This window comes from Fusarium odoratissimum (genome assembly GCF_000260195.1).
Source record: "Fusarium odoratissimum NRRL 54006 unplaced genomic scaffold supercont1.2, whole genome shotgun sequence".
NCBI lineage: Eukaryota > Fungi > Ascomycota > Sordariomycetes > Hypocreales > Nectriaceae > Fusarium > Fusarium odoratissimum.
In genome coordinates, this window is record NW_022158688.1 from 1,621,472 (window position 1) to 1,637,591 (window position 16,120).

At 48.6% G+C, this 16,120-nt stretch overlaps 7 protein-coding genes across 8 annotated transcripts; 5 read left to right on the forward strand and 2 right to left on the reverse strand.

Moving 5' to 3' along the window:
• The first annotated feature begins 367 nt into the window (after window positions 1–367).
• Window positions 368–2,516, forward strand: FOIG_02179 (uncharacterized protein). The gene has a single exon (XM_031199362.1). It carries the CDS (start codon window positions 1,227–1,229, stop codon window positions 1,872–1,874), a length of 648 nt encoding a protein of 215 aa, XP_031071399.1. The 5' UTR covers window positions 368–1,226; the 3' UTR covers window positions 1,875–2,516.
• A 642-nt stretch (window positions 2,517–3,158) lies between these two features.
• Window positions 3,159–5,941, reverse strand: FOIG_02180 (uncharacterized protein). Its single transcript, XM_031199363.1, has 2 exons — window positions 5,081–5,941; window positions 3,159–5,030 (listed from the first exon to the last, which is right to left on the reverse strand). Exons 1-2 carry the CDS (start codon window positions 5,568–5,570, stop codon window positions 3,424–3,426), a joined length of 2,097 nt encoding a protein of 698 aa, XP_031071400.1. The 5' UTR covers window positions 5,571–5,941; the 3' UTR covers window positions 3,159–3,423.
• Window positions 5,942–6,516: 575 nt separating this feature from the next.
• Window positions 6,517–8,098, forward strand: FOIG_02181 (2-oxoisovalerate dehydrogenase E1 component, beta subunit). The gene is made up of 2 exons (XM_031199364.1): window positions 6,517–7,876; window positions 7,933–8,098. Exons 1-2 carry the CDS (start codon window positions 6,700–6,702, stop codon window positions 7,968–7,970), a joined length of 1,215 nt encoding a protein of 404 aa, XP_031071401.1. The 5' UTR covers window positions 6,517–6,699; the 3' UTR covers window positions 7,971–8,098.
• A 71-nt stretch (window positions 8,099–8,169) lies between these two features.
• Window positions 8,170–9,840, forward strand: FOIG_02182 (F-actin-capping protein subunit alpha). The gene is made up of 7 exons (XM_031199365.1): window positions 8,170–8,391; window positions 8,449–8,467; window positions 8,526–8,644; window positions 8,700–8,789; window positions 8,842–8,894; window positions 8,948–9,085; window positions 9,134–9,840. Exons 1-7 carry the CDS (start codon window positions 8,338–8,340, stop codon window positions 9,480–9,482), a joined length of 822 nt encoding a protein of 273 aa, XP_031071402.1. The 5' UTR covers window positions 8,170–8,337; the 3' UTR covers window positions 9,483–9,840.
• A 1,272-nt stretch (window positions 9,841–11,112) lies between these two features.
• FOIG_02183 (cytochrome-b5 reductase) lies at window positions 11,113–12,558 on the forward strand. Its single transcript, XM_031199366.1, has 3 exons — window positions 11,113–11,590; window positions 11,660–11,786; window positions 11,843–12,558. Exons 1-3 carry the CDS (start codon window positions 11,472–11,474, stop codon window positions 12,020–12,022), a joined length of 426 nt encoding a protein of 141 aa, XP_031071403.1. The 5' UTR covers window positions 11,113–11,471; the 3' UTR covers window positions 12,023–12,558.
• A 649-nt stretch (window positions 12,559–13,207) lies between these two features.
• On the reverse strand, window positions 13,208–16,058 carry FOIG_02184 (uncharacterized protein). Of its 2 annotated transcripts, XM_031199368.1 has the most exons (3): window positions 15,815–16,058; window positions 15,189–15,744; window positions 14,448–15,142 (listed from the first exon to the last, which is right to left on the reverse strand). In XM_031199368.1, exons 2-3 carry the CDS (start codon window positions 15,349–15,351, stop codon window positions 14,658–14,660), a joined length of 648 nt encoding a protein of 215 aa, XP_031071405.1. In that variant the 5' UTR covers window positions 15,352–15,744; window positions 15,815–16,058; the 3' UTR covers window positions 14,448–14,657. The 2 variants fall into 2 exon arrangements, with proteins under 2 accessions (XP_031071404.1, XP_031071405.1); XM_031199367.1 differs by having other exon boundaries at window positions 13,208–15,142; window positions 15,189–16,058.
• FOIG_02185 (transcription initiation factor TFIIE subunit beta) lies at window positions 13,211–15,258 on the forward strand. Its single transcript, XM_031199369.1, has one exon. It carries the CDS (start codon window positions 13,402–13,404, stop codon window positions 14,314–14,316), a length of 915 nt encoding a protein of 304 aa, XP_031071406.1. The 5' UTR covers window positions 13,211–13,401; the 3' UTR covers window positions 14,317–15,258.
• Window positions 16,059–16,120: the final 62 nt, after the last annotated feature.

A 16,120-nucleotide genomic window follows, 5' to 3' on the forward strand; every position in this document is an offset into this window, starting at 1 on the left:
AACGGAACGCCAGGAAATATGCCCGTGACTGTGACTGAAAGGAAGACATCGTGTGTTGTAGGGTAAGCAGGTCCCTTCATGCAGACCAGTCGTAGTTAACGAACAAATGCAATTAAAGAGTCATGAGGAGAGGTGGCAAGTAAGGTAGCTAAGATATGCCGCATCTATGCCTTCAAATAGTCAATGGTTGTCAAGACGGTTATCAGCGCTCAAGAGACATGGCAGTCGTACCAATCCCGCTTCTACCATGAGCTTGAATTGCAACTCAGAGACGCGCTTCCAAGGCACACTGCAGCTGCACTGCCCAGTCTGGCAGAAGCGAACGAGGCAAAAGTGCTGCAACTATGCACGTAATTCTCGCAATAGGGCTCACTCATGATGCGCCCGCGACTGGCTGAACTCTTTTCTTTCCCACCATGACCTTGTCTTATTGGATTCTCCAGGGGCCAGTGTTTATTTCCTTGTGATGATTGACCTGTTTTTGGTTACACCTAGTTGTTGCGATCGGGCCAAAGTTTCGTCTCCAGTGGTGTAGTCAAAAGGTGTCAGAAGTCACAAACAGCCTGATCGCAAACACACAAGAAAAAGTCCCCGAAGGAAATAGAAACTTCGGTGAAAAAGAGGACACATGGCTATACTTGGCTCAGCAGAAATTTAATCAATTGGCCCAGTTGGCCAAGAGTTCTCGGCTGATCATAACCGCCAGCGTTGCGTTGCCTTTGGATCCCCTCCAACACTCGCACCATGAACATAAACATGGCGGTTTCTTTTTGACAGCCCCCATTTCTCTGACGAAAACCTATTATTACAACTATTAAAGTGTACAGATTTCTTTCCATCTTTTAGGCGCTTACCTCGGATCGCTTCTTTGGGCCACGCCGAGTCGCAATCATAATCCTGTCCACCAATGGATTCGCATTCAGCAGCACGCTCAAACGTCATTTCGGAACCTCTACGACGCGGGGAGACGAGGGGAAACAAGACGAGACGCGGGGTTTTATTTGTTTGAGCTGGTTATAAAAGGTCGTGGTTTTCTCCTCGAAGTTGCTGAGATTCTAAACCATGGACTCAGCTCTCTCTTCGTCTTCAACACGAACAAGCACTTCATAAACACTCAACTTGAATAACCTGCAATCTTACCCCTACTCATTTAAACCTCTACATAACTCAATCGAACACACTGCACATCTACCCCTATTATAAATACCCCCAATTGACTCAACATCATGTCTTCTCAAACCACTGCCCAATACTTCCCCAAGATCTACTCCCTCACCTCCGCTGATCATGCTCGCTCTGTCTATGATGAGTGGGCAAAGACCTACAATGAGGAAATCACTGGCAAAGGCCAAGACTATGTCGGCCCAGCCATTGCCGCTGCCTATGTCCCTCAAGTTCTAGGCTCACCTACCATCAACCAAGACGTCGAGATTCTTGACGCTGGTTGTGGCACCGGCCTCGTCGGTGTCTTCCTCGCCCGCCTGGGTGCAAAGAAGGTCGACGGTGTCGACATCAGCCCAGGCATGCTCGACGAGGCTCGCGCTACAGACGCATATCGCAACCTGGACGTATGTGACCTGTCGCGACCGTTGTCCGCAAAGAATGACTCTTATGATGTCGTGACCTGTGTGGGCACCCTGACTCAGTCTCACGTTGGTCCCGAGGCTATCAGTGAATTTGTGCGTGTCGTGAAGCCAGGCGGCTACATCGTGGCCACCGTCATCCGTGAGATCTGGCAGACTGGAGGCTATGAGGCACACGTGAAGAGCCTCGCCGAGCAGAACAAGATCAAGGTCCTGTCTGCTGAGTTGCAGGACTACCGAAGGGGTGCTGGAGCCAAGGCCTACTACCTCGTCTTGCAAGTGTCTGCTTGAAGTGATTCGTTGATGGTAACTTCGGTGATGATGATGATGATGATGCTATGCGTTGCCGGATTCCCTTTTCTTTCCCTCTCAACAAACAAACAAGCAAACAAACACAGCACAGCACAGCACAGGAAACCCTCCCCTGCCCCAGGAAAGCTATTGAAGTGGAACATACACATCGACACTTGATATGGTACAGTTGCAATCGCCTCTGGCCCGTGTCCACCAAGGTATTCGCTTTCACAAGTTGATGATGACGATAATGATGGTGATCATATGAGAGACGACAAAGAATGTTCGTGATTGGATTTCGTTTTGACATAGGTGACTCGCCAGTGAGCAACGCGATCGGAATCTCTTACACATTCCTTCAGCAACACATGCAGCATAAATATACAAAAGGCGTACGTGCCCAACTCATGATTGTGATTCTGATTATGAATGTGACATGTCTATCATTTTGTTTTAACTTAGATTGTACGTTAAGGAGTAGTGTCGTTGCTTCCTGGCCTGTCACAAAGCATATATAATTCTTTTCTTCTGTGGAAATTCGGCTTCATTGTAGGAAACGCTATCTAAACTGGTACGAAGTGTTGCTATGGTATACTTATAATCTTATAATCCAAGCATGAACAATTAACTACTTGATCATTTTCGTAGTACATAATTTTCTAAAATGCATATCCAATTGTGGAATAGGCTGGCTAATGCTAGTATCCTGGCTGTATATACGTCGTTACAAAACAAAGGAAACGATAGTAAACAACCTCAGAAGCTCATATCCAATCTGCAATGGAGTTGGTTTCATGGTAACTGGGGTTTATCACACATTCAGAGGCACCATGTTCCATTGCTATTAGCCATTTAATCTGTCAGTTGACTTAAAGTTCCGAGACTCGTTCTTGTCTATGAGTGGCTTGAATCTTGGGGGAGTCTTTGCCTCATCAGGATGTATAAATTTGCTAGGTATCTCGACTATTCACCGAATCATAAAACAGATGACAACAGATTCGTCATGGATCAGCGGCAATCATAACGTCCAATCGGCGGGTCTCGGGCGGCTCATGAAACTAGCTGGCCATGATGATGTCTACCCTCTCGGGGAGTTTTCTGTCTTGTCGGATACTCTGAGGCCTTCCACCGTCCGGGTTGGGGCTTGGGGGCTTGTCCTTGCTCACCGACTCTCGGATACCACTTCCGATCACGGGACAAGACCCTCTAGTAAGTCATCATGACCATCATGACATGTCTCCGAACTGTCTCACATATTCCGAACCATGATACACTTAGGACCGGGTCATGATACTGACGGTTTGAAGCCAGAGAACCAACAGCATCGTAGCAACTCATTTTCCTTATATTGTCATTATACATCTATCTACCCTGGGGCAATGCGTCCCCCATCATAAATACTTTCCATCAGTTCTCATAGAGCACCATATACCAACCATGCATGCATCTTCTATCTCAATTCCAAGCAAACCAAACCCAAACGCCAAAACGCACCTACATGTACTGCCGAAATGATACGGTATATCCGCCAACACAAAACACATCTCTAAAGATACTCCGGCAAACCACTCTTCGCAAAGTCAGGAACATCCTTGTCGCAATTGAAGTCACGATCCCAAGGCTTCTCGGGCAAAACACCCGCCTTGAGGCCAGACTCATAACTCCACTGGTAGTTATTCTCCGTCTTCCATGTCCAGTACCACCACCCCCAGCCCTTCTCGAAACTGTGCATCTGTGCTTCGGCAAACATCTTGAGGAACTTCTTATACTCGTCGCTCCAGTCGCTAGGGTCGGCGTTGGCGCCACGACATGAACACTTATCGTCCTTCGTTGGGCATCGAGGCTCCAAGATGGAAGTGTCCTTGTTTCCGGTATCGTATGTGCCCTCCCAGCGAGTACCCCAGCCTACGCCAGTGAGATACTTCGCGCAGTCTGTATCGGCTTGAGACCACTCGGCAAAGATGGTCGGCCCATAACCTGTCGAGGGATTCATACTGATCTCAGCCTGCTCAGTCCAGCCGTCGCAAGCGTACTCAACCTTCTCCTTGTGGGTAAAGTCGATCTGGTTCTCGTTGAAAATGACATACTGGTGGACATCAAGGACCATATCATCGTAGCCCGTCATCAAGCCTTGCCAGTTCTCAAGTCCCATAAATCCATCCCCAAAAACCACGAGAGCCTTGATGCCGTTCTTACGGACGAGCTTGTATGCATTTTCTGTCCACTGGATAACATCGCTTGTTTTAAGGCTGGTCATTCGGGGTTCATTGGCGAGACCATAGTGGGTGATGATGTTCTTATAGCGAGGTTGAGCAAAGAACTTGGACAAACGGTTGTGAATATCAAGTGCCCGCTCTGCGTTTTTGCTACCGTCTTTTCCGTTGAGCCAGCCAATGGAGCCCCATCGACCGCTATGGTTCCATCCGTTTTGACTTCCCGGAATACCGTGCAAATCTAGATTGACTCGTAAGCCATACTTACGGCACCACTCGATCGCACGGAGAAGATATCTCCAGGATGTTCGGTACACATAAGGATCACCATCGTAGACCTCGACAGCCCAGTAGTTGAAACCAATTCGGACATGATCGAGACCAGCTGCTTGTATGTCCTTAAAGGTTTGTTCTGTAATGAATGAAGCATAATGTTTTTCAAGAGTCTTCGCAGCATCGGAACCCAGCTTCTCGGACAGAGTCCATTCATCAATGATGCCCTCCTTGGTATCATAATTGAAAAGAGATGGGCTGATGAAGGGCTCCAGATAGAGCCATCCTCCAATACATACTCCGCGAGCAGGTTTCTTCGCATAAGATCCCCAGGGTTTGTTGAGAGGTGGTACATTGTCGTTGGCTTGGGCCGAGTCGTCCCAGTCGTCGTAGAGACCCATGACGGGCAAGTCTCCAACCATTTGGTCAGTGAAAGTGAGGTTGAAATCGGTGGTTGACTTCCATGTCCAAGGATCGAGATATGTGTTCTGCCACTTCTCGGGTATCTCTGAATGATCCATCCCGTCCAGGTCAGAAGTATCCTCAGTTGAATCGTCTGAACTATCGCTGCTCCCTCCTCCTCCACCGCCTTTGTTCTTTTTACTGACGACTACTGCCACAATGATAATAATGATGAGGACGACGGCACTCACACCGAGTGCAATCCCTGAGTACAGTCAGCTTCTCAACTACCAATTTCACCACATCACAGCTTACAGAGTTTCTTCTTGCTCTTCTTTGGCGGTTTTGATAAATAAAAGTCCTTCTCTTGTTCCACACTGTCCACACTCCCCCAACCACCTCGAAGATGAGTCTTGGACCGTCCCTCTTCCATAATAGCACCGCTCACGACCCTTTTCTTCTTATGTTTGCCATGAGTTCGCGGCCTATCGGGATCTCGATCCTGATCTTTCTTCCTGTGTTCATCTCGTCGTTCTCGTCTTCGTGATTCATCTCTATAGCCTCGACTCGCCCTTTCGCTCCGTTTCTTCTGTCGCGCATTCTCCCTTTCCAGATCCGCTAGGGCATTTGCTGATAATGTTCTTGAACTTCTGTCCCGGTTGTCTTCAGATCCAGAGACTGGTCGCCGGGAGCTTTGCGATTTCCTCTTCCGCTGACCGTTCTTTCGTCGATCTCTTTCTCTGTCCCTATCGCGGTCTCGAGGTCGGTGTGAGTGAGAGCGCCGCGATGACTCTGGCGGCGGCATCGTGAGACATGTAGCGACGGCGTAATTGGAATGCAATCTCTACAGAAATGGACTTGAGCGAGTGTCAATGGTTTTACGACCAATTACGACGTCAGTCTTGGCCGATCGTGGTTGTCAGGGCAACCAGATATATCCTTGGAATTATCCCAGGCCCAGACCTCGCCGAAACGATAACCCAGAACTTATTCGACACGTTTCGTCATGTTTTCTTTTGCTGCTCCAGTCATTGGGGAGGCCAAATCGGCCCTGTCAGAAGAAGTCGGACTTCCTTTTTCTTCAAATGCGACACTATGTTGATGGTCAAAGCAAATGAAGCATACGTACGCAACGGCAACTCCTTGCCGTCCAGCAAGTATATAGATTCCCAAAAAATAGATGCAATGCCTCTTGGAGTCCGCGGATGCCATCCAAGATTTGCCCAGATATTGGCAACACCATGATCCTTATTACATTGGCTTAGTGCATGGGCTGGTTGACTGGACACTCTGGCCGACGTTGAAGCGCTTGGATTTGATTGAACGGTTGAATGGCTCATGATGGTTTGCGAGAAACCGTCGCAGCTAACCAATTATTATCAAGCAAAGTATAAGTGATGGAACACTTTTTTGTTCTCTAGAATAATTCTGTCAAAGAGTTATCGCTTGCAGTATTCGGGAAAATGAGATCTCAAGACACTTCTACTCTCTCGACGATGATCCTTGGATGCCTTGTCCTTATCAGTATCGTTGGCAGACTATCTTCGTCTCATCTCGTAAAGTCTGCTGCGCAGTGTGAAATAGTCCTTTGCTGAAGTGATCTATACTCTACCGTATAATTCTATTTAGTGTTTCCTGTGTAGTGATCTGTGTTATTAGGAGCTGATTGGGTAACTCTCCGTCTTGTTCGGCATTAGATCATGAGGGCGATAGAAGCCGCCGCCAATCCCGCTGAGCCCGCAGCAAGCCGAGCTTGACATCACCTTCACCGAGGATCAATCAATCAATAAGCCTCCTTCGGCTGGCTTTGGATATCTAAGGTATAATCATTCTGCTACAACTCAGCTGCTATTACTCCTGACATGCCATTCAAATTGAATCTCTAATCCCTATCTCCTGCCATTACCACCTGTGAACATTGCCAATCCATCACCATGAAGCATCGTGTTATTCACCAATTCAAGAGGGCACACGTCGTCAGCAATCCTTCGACTGCACGACTCTCACTTGCGCTTCCTGTAGGACGAAAGTGCTACTCGACACACCCGCCTAATGCCAAACTAAATCTGCCTGTCGACTATGGCACGACTCCTCTCCTCGCACATAACTCACAGGCTGCTTTGAGCCACAAGGAGCTACCTGAAAGCATTCGAAATGGGCCGACCAAGAAGATGAACCTGTTTCAGGCCATCAACGACGCGATGGGAATTGCACTAGCTGAGGATGAGTCTGTTGTCATTTTCGGAGAGGATGTTGCTTTTGGTGGTGTTTTCAGATGTACTATGAACCTTGCCGAAACCCATGGTGCTGAGAGAGTATTCAATACTCCCCTTACAGAACAGGGTATCATGGGATTCGGTATTGGTCTTGCTGCGGAAGGCATGCGACCTATTGCTGAGATTCAATTTGCCGACTACGTCTACCCAGCTTTCGATCAATTAGTCAATGAGGCCGCCAAATTCAGATATCGTGACGGGTCCTGCGGGCGAAGCGTGGGTGGCTTGACCGTACGAATGCCCTGCGGTGGTGTTGGTCACGGAGGTCTCTACCATTCACAATCTCCCGAGAGCTTGTTTACACATATTCCTGGACTGAAGGTCATCATGCCAAGGTCGCCAGCTCAAGCTAAGGGTCTTCTCCTGGCCGCAATTCGCAGCAACGATCCCTGCGTGTTTATGGAACCCAAGATCCTGTACCGCGCCGCCGTCGAGCAAGTTCCTGTTGGTTCATACGAACTCCCGTTATCGAAGGCCGAGATTCTCAAGGAAGGCAAGGATGTCACAATTGTCTCATACGGCCAACCTCTCTACCTATGCCAGAACGCCATCAAGCAGGCAGAGCAGGATCTGGGCATCTCTGTTGAGTTGATCGATCTTCGGACTCTGTATCCATGGGATAAGCAGACCGTACTCCAGAGTGTTCGCAAGACAGGACGAGTCATGGTTGTCCACGAAGCTATGGTGAATGCAGGTATTGGTGCTGAAGTGGCCGCGACCATTCAAGAAGATCATGATACATTCCTGCGATTAGAGGCACCTGTCGCTCGGGTTGCTGGGTGGAGTATTCACTCGCCTTTGTTATATGAGAAGTTTAATGTTCCTGACGTTGCAAGTAAGTAATCGAAAGATCATTGTGATGATGGTCCAAACGCTAACATTGTTTCCCAGGAATTTATGATAATATCAAGAAGTTGTTGAACTACTAGTAGAAGAATAATGGAAGGGAGGTAAAGCGGTTATACCAGAACAGCCAAGATAGCTAGAGCCCTAAAATAGAAATTCGAGACATCGATTCTTTGAGGAGCACAAATGATTTGATATCTTAATGGATGTGTTCCAAGTCATTAGTCTTCCTTGTGGTAGCTGTTAAGCAAATAGAAGTGCCAGTATTAACCCCACTGACACCGTCACCTATGTTCCTGCTCCACCTAAGCTAAGCTCCTCCATCCTGCCCCGCCTCCCCTTGACTGTGGCCCATGCTGTGCCTCAAGAACTCCACGCCCTGAGCCTCAACGCCAACGCCCGTCCTTTTCGCCTTATACCTATAGACGGCGCATTCAATCTCATTAAACAATGTCGGATCTAGAGACTGTTTCTGCCTTTGTCGAGGGAGCTCCTCCGGGAGAGGTAGGTGCTGATATCATCCTCTTGTCCGCGGCGTCATCAGCTAATATGGACTCCTAGCTCGCAGATGTTATCGCAGGTATCACCGGTCGAAATGCGATTGCTGAGCAATGAAAAACACTGACGCGAGTCTGCAGATATCAAGTCCCTCACCCTCGAAACCTCGCCCGATATCATTTCCAACCTCGGTCCCGCATTCGAAAAGTACAATGAGGAGCAGTTTGTTACGGTGAAGCTGCCTGGTAGCAGCCAACCAGTAGGTGACGAACAATTTCGAAAGCAGAGGGATTGGAGCTGATGAGGTGCGCTAGGTGATTATTAGCTCTCACAACTCGCTTGGAGACGGCCGATATTACGATGTTGAGAGCTCTTCCAGCTTTGCTTTCGACCACACTACGCAGGTAAGCTGCGCATGTCTACACAAACGGGTATATGGTTCTGACGGAGGAATAGAAAGCTAGTGCCGTGCAAAGCCATGTTCTGGAAGGAGCTCAAGCGGATCTTGTGTAAGTTGGCTCGAGCCGGTTGGACAGCGTGAAGTGCTAACATACAATCATAGCAAATCCACCCTCAAGAGTATCGGACCCTACGTTGATGAGCACTTCGCCAATGCTGCGCACGGTGTCTACCCAATCGAGTCGGACTCCAAAATTGCGATCGTTATTGTTGGCAACAAATATAGCCCCAACAACTTCTGGTAGGTTTTCTACGCAACAGTCCTGTTCCATGAAGCTAATGTCCCCAGGAACGGACGCTGGCGGTCGCTTTACATTCTTGACCCATCTTCCGGAGCTCTCGAGGGCTCCCTAAAGGTTGACGTGCACTATTACGAAGACGGCAACGTTCGTCTGCTCACCAACAAACCCGTTTCCAGCACCATTTCCTCCGTCAACGGCGCCAGCATCGTCAGAGAGATCTCGACCACAGAGAGAAAGTATCAGGAGGAGCTGAACAAGGGCTTCGTGAGCCTCAGTGAGGGAGCCTTCAAGGGTTTGCGACGACAGCTCCCTGTGACGAGACAGAAAATTGAGTGGGATCGCGTGACGAGCTACAGGCTGGGTCAAGATATTGGTGGTGGAAGCTCGAGGCGATAGAGCATGGTCATTAGTAGCGCACGAATTTGAACGATAGACTGGACGAGGAACAACGTAGAATACATGCCAAGGATCGATGTTCTATCTTGAAGGTGCTAGCCTCTTCTGAGTTGGAGGATTAAGAATGCGAGCATCGATCGAGGATAGTACGGGCTTGGATGCGATTATCTCGATAATCAAACCGTATTATCCAAGCCTTTAATAGCTGCATGATCACTAGTCCACGAATCACTAGATTGGGCATTTGGCATGGAACGCTTCGAAGGCTACTAGTCTCATGCACAACGTGTAGCACATAAACCGAGTTTGTGACTGACGGGAGCTTGACGGATGGCACTCCGGGCATACATGACCGATGATGTAAAGTGGTTGTGAATGTTTATCTTATCGTTATCCGAGAACAGCTTGCAATACTTGATTCAAGGCCCTCCGATATCGTTAATTCATCAATCTCCGGGTGGTTTTACCTAGATGGTCATGAGCTTAAAAGACCCGGAGCAACCAGACAATATGAGACATAAGAGGCTCACGGCAGGCAATGCCGCTGTCATATCTTGCTTATCTTGCATAAATCAACCGCAAGCGGTAAAGGTTAGAGATGTCTTCCTCGGGAATCGGAAATCGGCATCTCCATCGGTACTGGTTTGCGAGTGACCTTCAGCACTTGGAATCACAGCATGTGGCATCAGAGCTGTGATGTTCCTCGGAATTAGGTTGGCTATGGAACACGTCGGCATAATGTCCGGTTATCTTGACTTTTCACCATGAGAGATGTCTCGCCAAACTTGTCTTTAAAGGGTAATTTCCTCCCAGGGCGTGACTTGTGACAATGACATAACCCCGCGGTGGACGGAGGATAGGTCCGTGTTTTAGGTACCGGTATTGTTTACCTTAGTTTTTAAGATGCGGGGGAGATTATAGATGGGTTTGGAGGGGCAGATCTGGTGTTGATATCCGTGTTGTAGCCTATTGCCAATGTGTCCTTCACGGAAGAGATCGGAAGAACTTGAGTAATAACTATCCGATGCCTTTCGGGTTGAATCACTGTAAATTGATCATAGACACAAAGAATCATACCACGTTGGGTATGAAAAGCAATGGAACCCGCCGTTCAAAATGACGGTGAAGTAGTATTGAACCTGGGGCGGGGAGAAATCACCGTATTCGTATGCTCGTACAGCAGGGCAAACAAACGGAATCAAAGAAGGGAATTGTGCTAGCCCACGGTTCTTGGGCCTCATCAGCAGCCGTACAAGTTACTTAGGTTGGTAAGGCTGGGATTGAGAAAAAGCGACGAATCATAGAGTAGAGACGGTAATTTTGATGGCTGCGATTGGCTCAGAAGTATCCTCGGCGATGGGCCTTATAGGGAATGGGTCCGGATGTTGGGACACCGAATCGTACCAGGAACTCCAAGTGGGTGAGGTTGAGGTTTGAATTCATTGCTAGTCGTGGCCTGAATGATAAGGTTGTAGGTAACGAAAAGCACATGTTAATAGAAGAGAAATGTGCCGGAAAGGATCATTAAGAGAGAAGCAATAGGTCATCTAAACGGATACATTGGACCCCAAGAATCCGGTAGTACAGTCGGTCGACTTCCTTTCCGATGACTTTCCGAGGAAACAAGACAGAAACAATAGAAGGTAAGACGCCGCAAAAGGATCAGGATCAGGATCATGTACCGGGTACATAGAATTTGTGTGGGCCAGTACTCTACTCCGTCTACCTATGGGCCCCTGGGAAGAGTGGCCGCCGCCAAATCTCCAGAAGGCCACCTAGAAACAGGGGACCTAAATTAATTTAGCTGTTAACTTGGGTTAGGTTCCGTCCAGTTGCTTGTAACTTTCCATTTCTTCTCTCCTCCTTTCTTCTCTTTCTTCCACTCTCATCCTCTCACAATCCCAATCCCACCACTTGTGCGACGACAGCCCTCGAACAAGACCAGAACCCCCAATTCTCTTCACGACCCGTTACATCAACACCGCAATCATGTCCGCGAAGAAGGAGTTCACCATGCAGGATGTTGCTGAGCACAACACCTCCAGCGACATCTACATGGTTGTTCACGACAAGGTCTACGACTGCACCAAGTTCCTCGACGAGCACCCGTACGTTATCTTGCTATGGTTCTGCGCTACGTGGCGCAATCGTTACTCAGGATACTAACATCGACTTAGCGGTGGTGAGGAGGTCATGCTCGACGTTGCCGGCCAGGATGCCACCGAGGCTTTCGAGGATGTTGGCCACAGTGACGAGGCCCGAGAGGTTCTCGACGGTCTTCTCGTCGGCGAACTCAAGCGTCTGGTGAGTAACCGAACCCTCTATCCTGACGGAGCAAACGCTAATATGTGTCATTACAGCCTGGTGACGAGGGCCCCAAGCGCCAGATCGCCAACTCGAACCAGGGAAGCGGCAAGTCTGATCCCGCCGGCTCCAGCTTGAACACATACGCCATTGTTGTCGCCGTTGGTTTCATCGCCTACATTGCCTACAACTATCTCCAGAAGCAGCAAGAGGCTCAAGGCCAAGCCTCCGCATAAGCGCCTCATGTCAATCGTATCGCATGAATGAGGATAGAGAAAAAGGGTGTTCTTTGGATTTTGCTACGGCATCAATGCAGATGTATGTCTAAGGACCACTATGCATTGGGAGTTTTCTTTGGCCTGAACAGAGGTCGGTGATAGACGGCGGGCGCGCAGCTACTAAATGCAGCTTACCCCGGCTTGGACATGATGAGAACAGTGGGCAGCGGCGAATTCACTAATGTCAAAGCCCATGCCATGTCCCGATTTTCGGGATTCTACTTTTTTTGTTGGGGGTGGACGGAAGAGGGGACCGGGACGTGCAACCGAAACCCGAAAAGAAAGATAAGGATCGCAGCGAAGCGCAGACGAGACCCATTTGCGAGGCGCGACTCATGCGCAATCAGACAGACGATTCGGCCATCTCGTCTCATGGGCCACGGTATTACATGAGCACGGGACATGCATTCAACAATGGAGATGACAATCTTGGAGCAACAAAGTAAAGTAAATATATATATCACACTGTTTTAATCGATGACTGGTTATGACCATTTTTCCCATTTACCTTTTGTGATTTAAACTCAGATACTAGGTTCTCCTCACTGAGTGGTCCTTGTATAGTACTGTAAACTTACGTCAACCTCTTCACCCCTGGGTTTATACAGAGTTGAAAAGTCGAAGTAGTGTGTTTATCTCTTTTCCAAGGGCCTGACTACAATATAAGGATCCATGATTATCGAGAAACAGGTAGAAACTTCTATCGTGAAGAAGCAGATATCGTGTTCCTATCACCTGTGAGCTGCCTAAAGCTTAAGCTTGCGGCCGACAAGTATCTCAATATCTTACCGATGGTGATTGATGCTATGTTTCTCAGTATCAATTGAATTTTTCCCTGTGAATAATAAGAGAGAACAAATCTTCTTAACAGACCTAGTTTTACCATGTAGTATAACAAGAGAGTTTGACATCCGTTACCTATGACTGTACATCCCCTTCAAGCAAATATAAATATACGTTCGATGCCCATGAATTGGCCATCCTTTTTCTCCTCTTGCAATCACACATTCTCTACTCACCTGTTGAGCCTCGTTCTAGATACTGATCGATTGCGGATAGTCAGTGGAGGTTAGTAGCACAACCACATCAGTGCAACCCCCCCTGGTCACTGTTGGTACCTAGCGCCACACTAACATGAACATCAGCCTCGCCGGATCAACGTCAATCCAAACTTCAAGCTTACTTCACTCAACCTCCATCTTCTTTTTTCCTTATTCCTTTGTTCTTCGCTGTCCGCCCTGGCCGTCTCTCCTTGACACCAATCCCCTATAAACAAGCGCGACCTCTCGATCTTCGTCTCCGATCCGCAGAGAATACATTCTTTTTCCTAGATAATCATGTCGTCCTATCTCGAAAGGCAGGCAAATGCTTTCAAGGGCACCCTCTCAGCAGCCGCGACAAAGATCTCAAATCCATCAACAAACAAGGCTTCATCTCTCGCCGTCCCTTCGCTTGCTCCTCCCTCGCCATCTCCTTCAGCAGCCTCCGATCCAAATACTCCTACTGCCAAGCGAAAACGAGATGCAGGTCCTGAGGTGCCCTACTCTCAGCCGCAGCTCACAGGCTATGGTGCTGGGGTCAAGACGCAGATGACCTATGCTGTCGATTACCTGAAAAAGAAGGGCGACGCAAAGACCATCACGGATATTATCGACCATCTGAGTTTGAGGAATTTTGACGATGAGCACAAGCGACAACTTGCGGAAGGTCTACGGGGCCATCCCCGTGTAGAGTGGAAGCCTGATGCGAACCTCAGCGAACAGACCTGGAAGACTGGTACCTATGTCCACCGACCTATCATTCCTGGAGTCAAGGATGCAACCAGCCTTCTCGCTCATCTTCAAGCCAAGACAGACGCCTCAGGCGTGTCAGTAAAGGACCTCAAGGACGGCTGGCCCGACTGCGAAGACACAATATCAGCGCTCGAGCGCGAGCACAGGATCCTAGTAGTGCGCACCAAAAAGGATAACATCCCGCGCTACGTTTGGCCTAATGATCCGTCGCTGCACCACAAGGTCCAGCCAGAGTTCCAGAGCATGTGGCAGCGTGTGCAACTACCACCCCTCGAGGAGATGCACCGGAAGCTTACGAGCGTCGGACAAAAGCCTACAAGCGAAGATCCCCGCAAGGCAAAGGATGGACAGGCCAACAAGCCCAAGGCTCAGAAGCGTCGCAAGGGCAACAGGATCGGCAAGGCAACCAACGTGCACATGGCGCATCTCATGCAAGACTACAGTGGCATGCGACGATAGGGAACGCGTGTATCATAATTGTTTTCATTTCAGGGCGTTAGGGTGATGAGCTTGAGACTCAAGGGACGAATCATTTGATTTGATTTGATTTTTATTTGGCGTTTGGCGATAAAGGAACCCATTGAGATTAAGGTCAAACAAAAAAGACAAAGGGCATTATGAGACGGACATGGTCGGGTAGACGTAGGGAGCAAGGCAGCGGCATGTTTTAAATTATTCAATCAACAACATTGTTCAATATCAAAAACTCCTGTCGCCTTTTGCCGTGTACGTGACAAGCCCTATATCTCAATTGTGTATCCCTCGCTTGCCATGCCCTTTATCCCAAGATTGATTTGTCTTTACCTGTTCTCTCGCCGTACCTTGTCAAACAAGCTCTCAAAGATGTCTGACTCTTGATACCCTCCAACCCGAAACTTCTTCTGAACCGTAACGCAAGGCACGGCTTCCACACCCGCTATGGCTGCAGTTCTGACCTCGTCCTCGAGCGACTTCCCCAGACCCGGCCCCAGAAGCGCGGCTCTCATATCGGAATCTTCGAGTTTGGCCTCTGTTCGGCCTACGTGCATCAACCACGCTTCGTCAGCAATGTCAGCCCCGTTTTCAAAGTGACCACGGAACAGAGCATCAAGAAACGCAGACTGGACATTTGCTCCACGAGTTTGAAGGGTCAAGGCCACAAGTCGGTGGGCAGGCTGTGAAGGCCCTGTCTTCCCAGTCACAGAGAATTCGATGCCGTGACGAGCACCGGCTGTTTGGAGTCGAGAAGTGAAGAGACGAAGCTTCTCTGGGGACATGAGCTTTTCATAGAGGGCACGCTTGTCACCTGTGACGGGTTAGAATAAATAGTGAGAGGTAGAGGGTAGAAGTACTTCTTCGTAGCGTGGGATACAGAAGAAAGGGCTTCCATGTGACATCGAATTCGACTTCTGGGTGGAGTGCTTGATATCGTTCCATGGCTTCCTCGAGGGTCTTTTTCTGGAGAAAACACCACGGACATAGAATGTCTCCATGGATGACGATGTCAATAAGCATGGTCGAAAGTGAAAAGAAGGTGTTAGAAAAGAATACGGAAGAATCTCTGTTCGTAAATCGTTCAGGTCGTGAGGGCGTATAAGTAAAGATGGACGCCAATGCCGAAAGTTAAAAACCGTTGAATACCGTCACAATTTAGCAAGAAAGCCACTGTCGATCTGTAAAGCAAACAACCCCAGATACTTATATATATGAACGGAACACTTCCTCCCCGTCCCGTATTATGAAATCTCACATTTTGCGCTCCAGGGACCAGGGCTTTAACCAAACATCTTCCATCAAGCCCTCTCGTACATGATAAAAGCCCAGCTCAGCCGGTGTCAGGGCTGCCCGATTGGCAAATCCAGGCATCAATGCCGCCCATCGTGGCCTGTCGTTGAATATTGAATATGTCTGCGATGAATAATCAGAAAATCGCCGTTCTGCGGGGGTCTGCACTACCGGGAATTAGGCAGGGGGGAACCTTTCTCGCTTTTTCGCTTTTAATTTTTTTTCTTATTTCAAAATGGCGTGGTTTCAGCTTTTTAGCTGAAATTTATGGTCTTAAAAAAGTCTAGACCGGCCGCTGGGCTTGACAGTCGCGTGCTCGTGGAGGCTTTGTTATACGCGATAGACGTCATGGAGGTTTTTGGGGCTTGACAGGACGGATTTAGACGAGGGGTGGTTTGTTGATCTCTCTGGGCAGTGAAACACCAGATGTTCATCCATGCGGCTCAATTGAGGGGTATATATCAGTTGGCAATAATTGCCGAAGGTCGTCGGCCGTGGC

Excerpts from the sequence above, each read along its gene's own strand:
- FOIG_02181 (XM_031199364.1), top strand. The coding sequence starts at position 6,700 with ATGAAGCATCGTGTTATTCACCAATTCAAGAGGGCACACGTCGTCAGC. Across the intron at positions 7,877-7,932 it reads TAATGTTCCTGACGTTGCAA|GAATTTATGATAATATCAAG; the intron begins GTAAGTAATCGA and ends ATTGTTTCCCAG.
- FOIG_02183 (XM_031199366.1), top strand. The coding sequence starts at position 11,472 with ATGTCCGCGAAGAAGGAGTTCACCATGCAGGATGTTGCTGAGCACAAC. Across the intron at positions 11,591-11,659 it reads AAGTTCCTCGACGAGCACCC|CGGTGGTGAGGAGGTCATGC; the intron begins GTACGTTATCTT and ends ACATCGACTTAG. Across the intron at positions 11,787-11,842 it reads TCGGCGAACTCAAGCGTCTG|CCTGGTGACGAGGGCCCCAA; the intron begins GTGAGTAACCGA and ends GTGTCATTACAG.
- FOIG_02179 (XM_031199362.1), top strand. The coding sequence starts at position 1,227 with ATGTCTTCTCAAACCACTGCCCAATACTTCCCCAAGATCTACTCCCTC.
- FOIG_02182 (XM_031199365.1), top strand. The coding sequence starts at position 8,338 with ATGTCGGATCTAGAGACTGTTTCTGCCTTTGTCGAGGGAGCTCCTCCG. Across the intron at positions 8,790-8,841 it reads CTTTCGACCACACTACGCAG|AAAGCTAGTGCCGTGCAAAG; the intron begins GTAAGCTGCGCA and ends ACGGAGGAATAG. Across the intron at positions 8,895-8,947 it reads GGAGCTCAAGCGGATCTTGT|CAAATCCACCCTCAAGAGTA; the intron begins GTAAGTTGGCTC and ends ATACAATCATAG.
- FOIG_02180 (XM_031199363.1), bottom strand. The coding sequence starts at position 5,570 with ATGCCGCCGCCAGAGTCATCGCGGCGCTCTCACTCACACCGACCTCGA. Across the intron at positions 5,031-5,080 it reads GAAGAGCAAGAAGAAACTCT|GGATTGCACTCGGTGTGAGT; the intron begins GTAAGCTGTGAT and ends GACTGTACTCAG.
- FOIG_02185 (XM_031199369.1), top strand. The coding sequence starts at position 13,402 with ATGTCGTCCTATCTCGAAAGGCAGGCAAATGCTTTCAAGGGCACCCTC.
- FOIG_02184 (XM_031199367.1), bottom strand. The coding sequence starts at position 15,351 with ATGCTTATTGACATCGTCATCCATGGAGACATTCTATGTCCGTGGTGT. Across the intron at positions 15,143-15,188 it reads GTATCCCACGCTACGAAGAA|GTGACAAGCGTGCCCTCTAT; the intron begins GTACTTCTACCC and ends AACCCGTCACAG.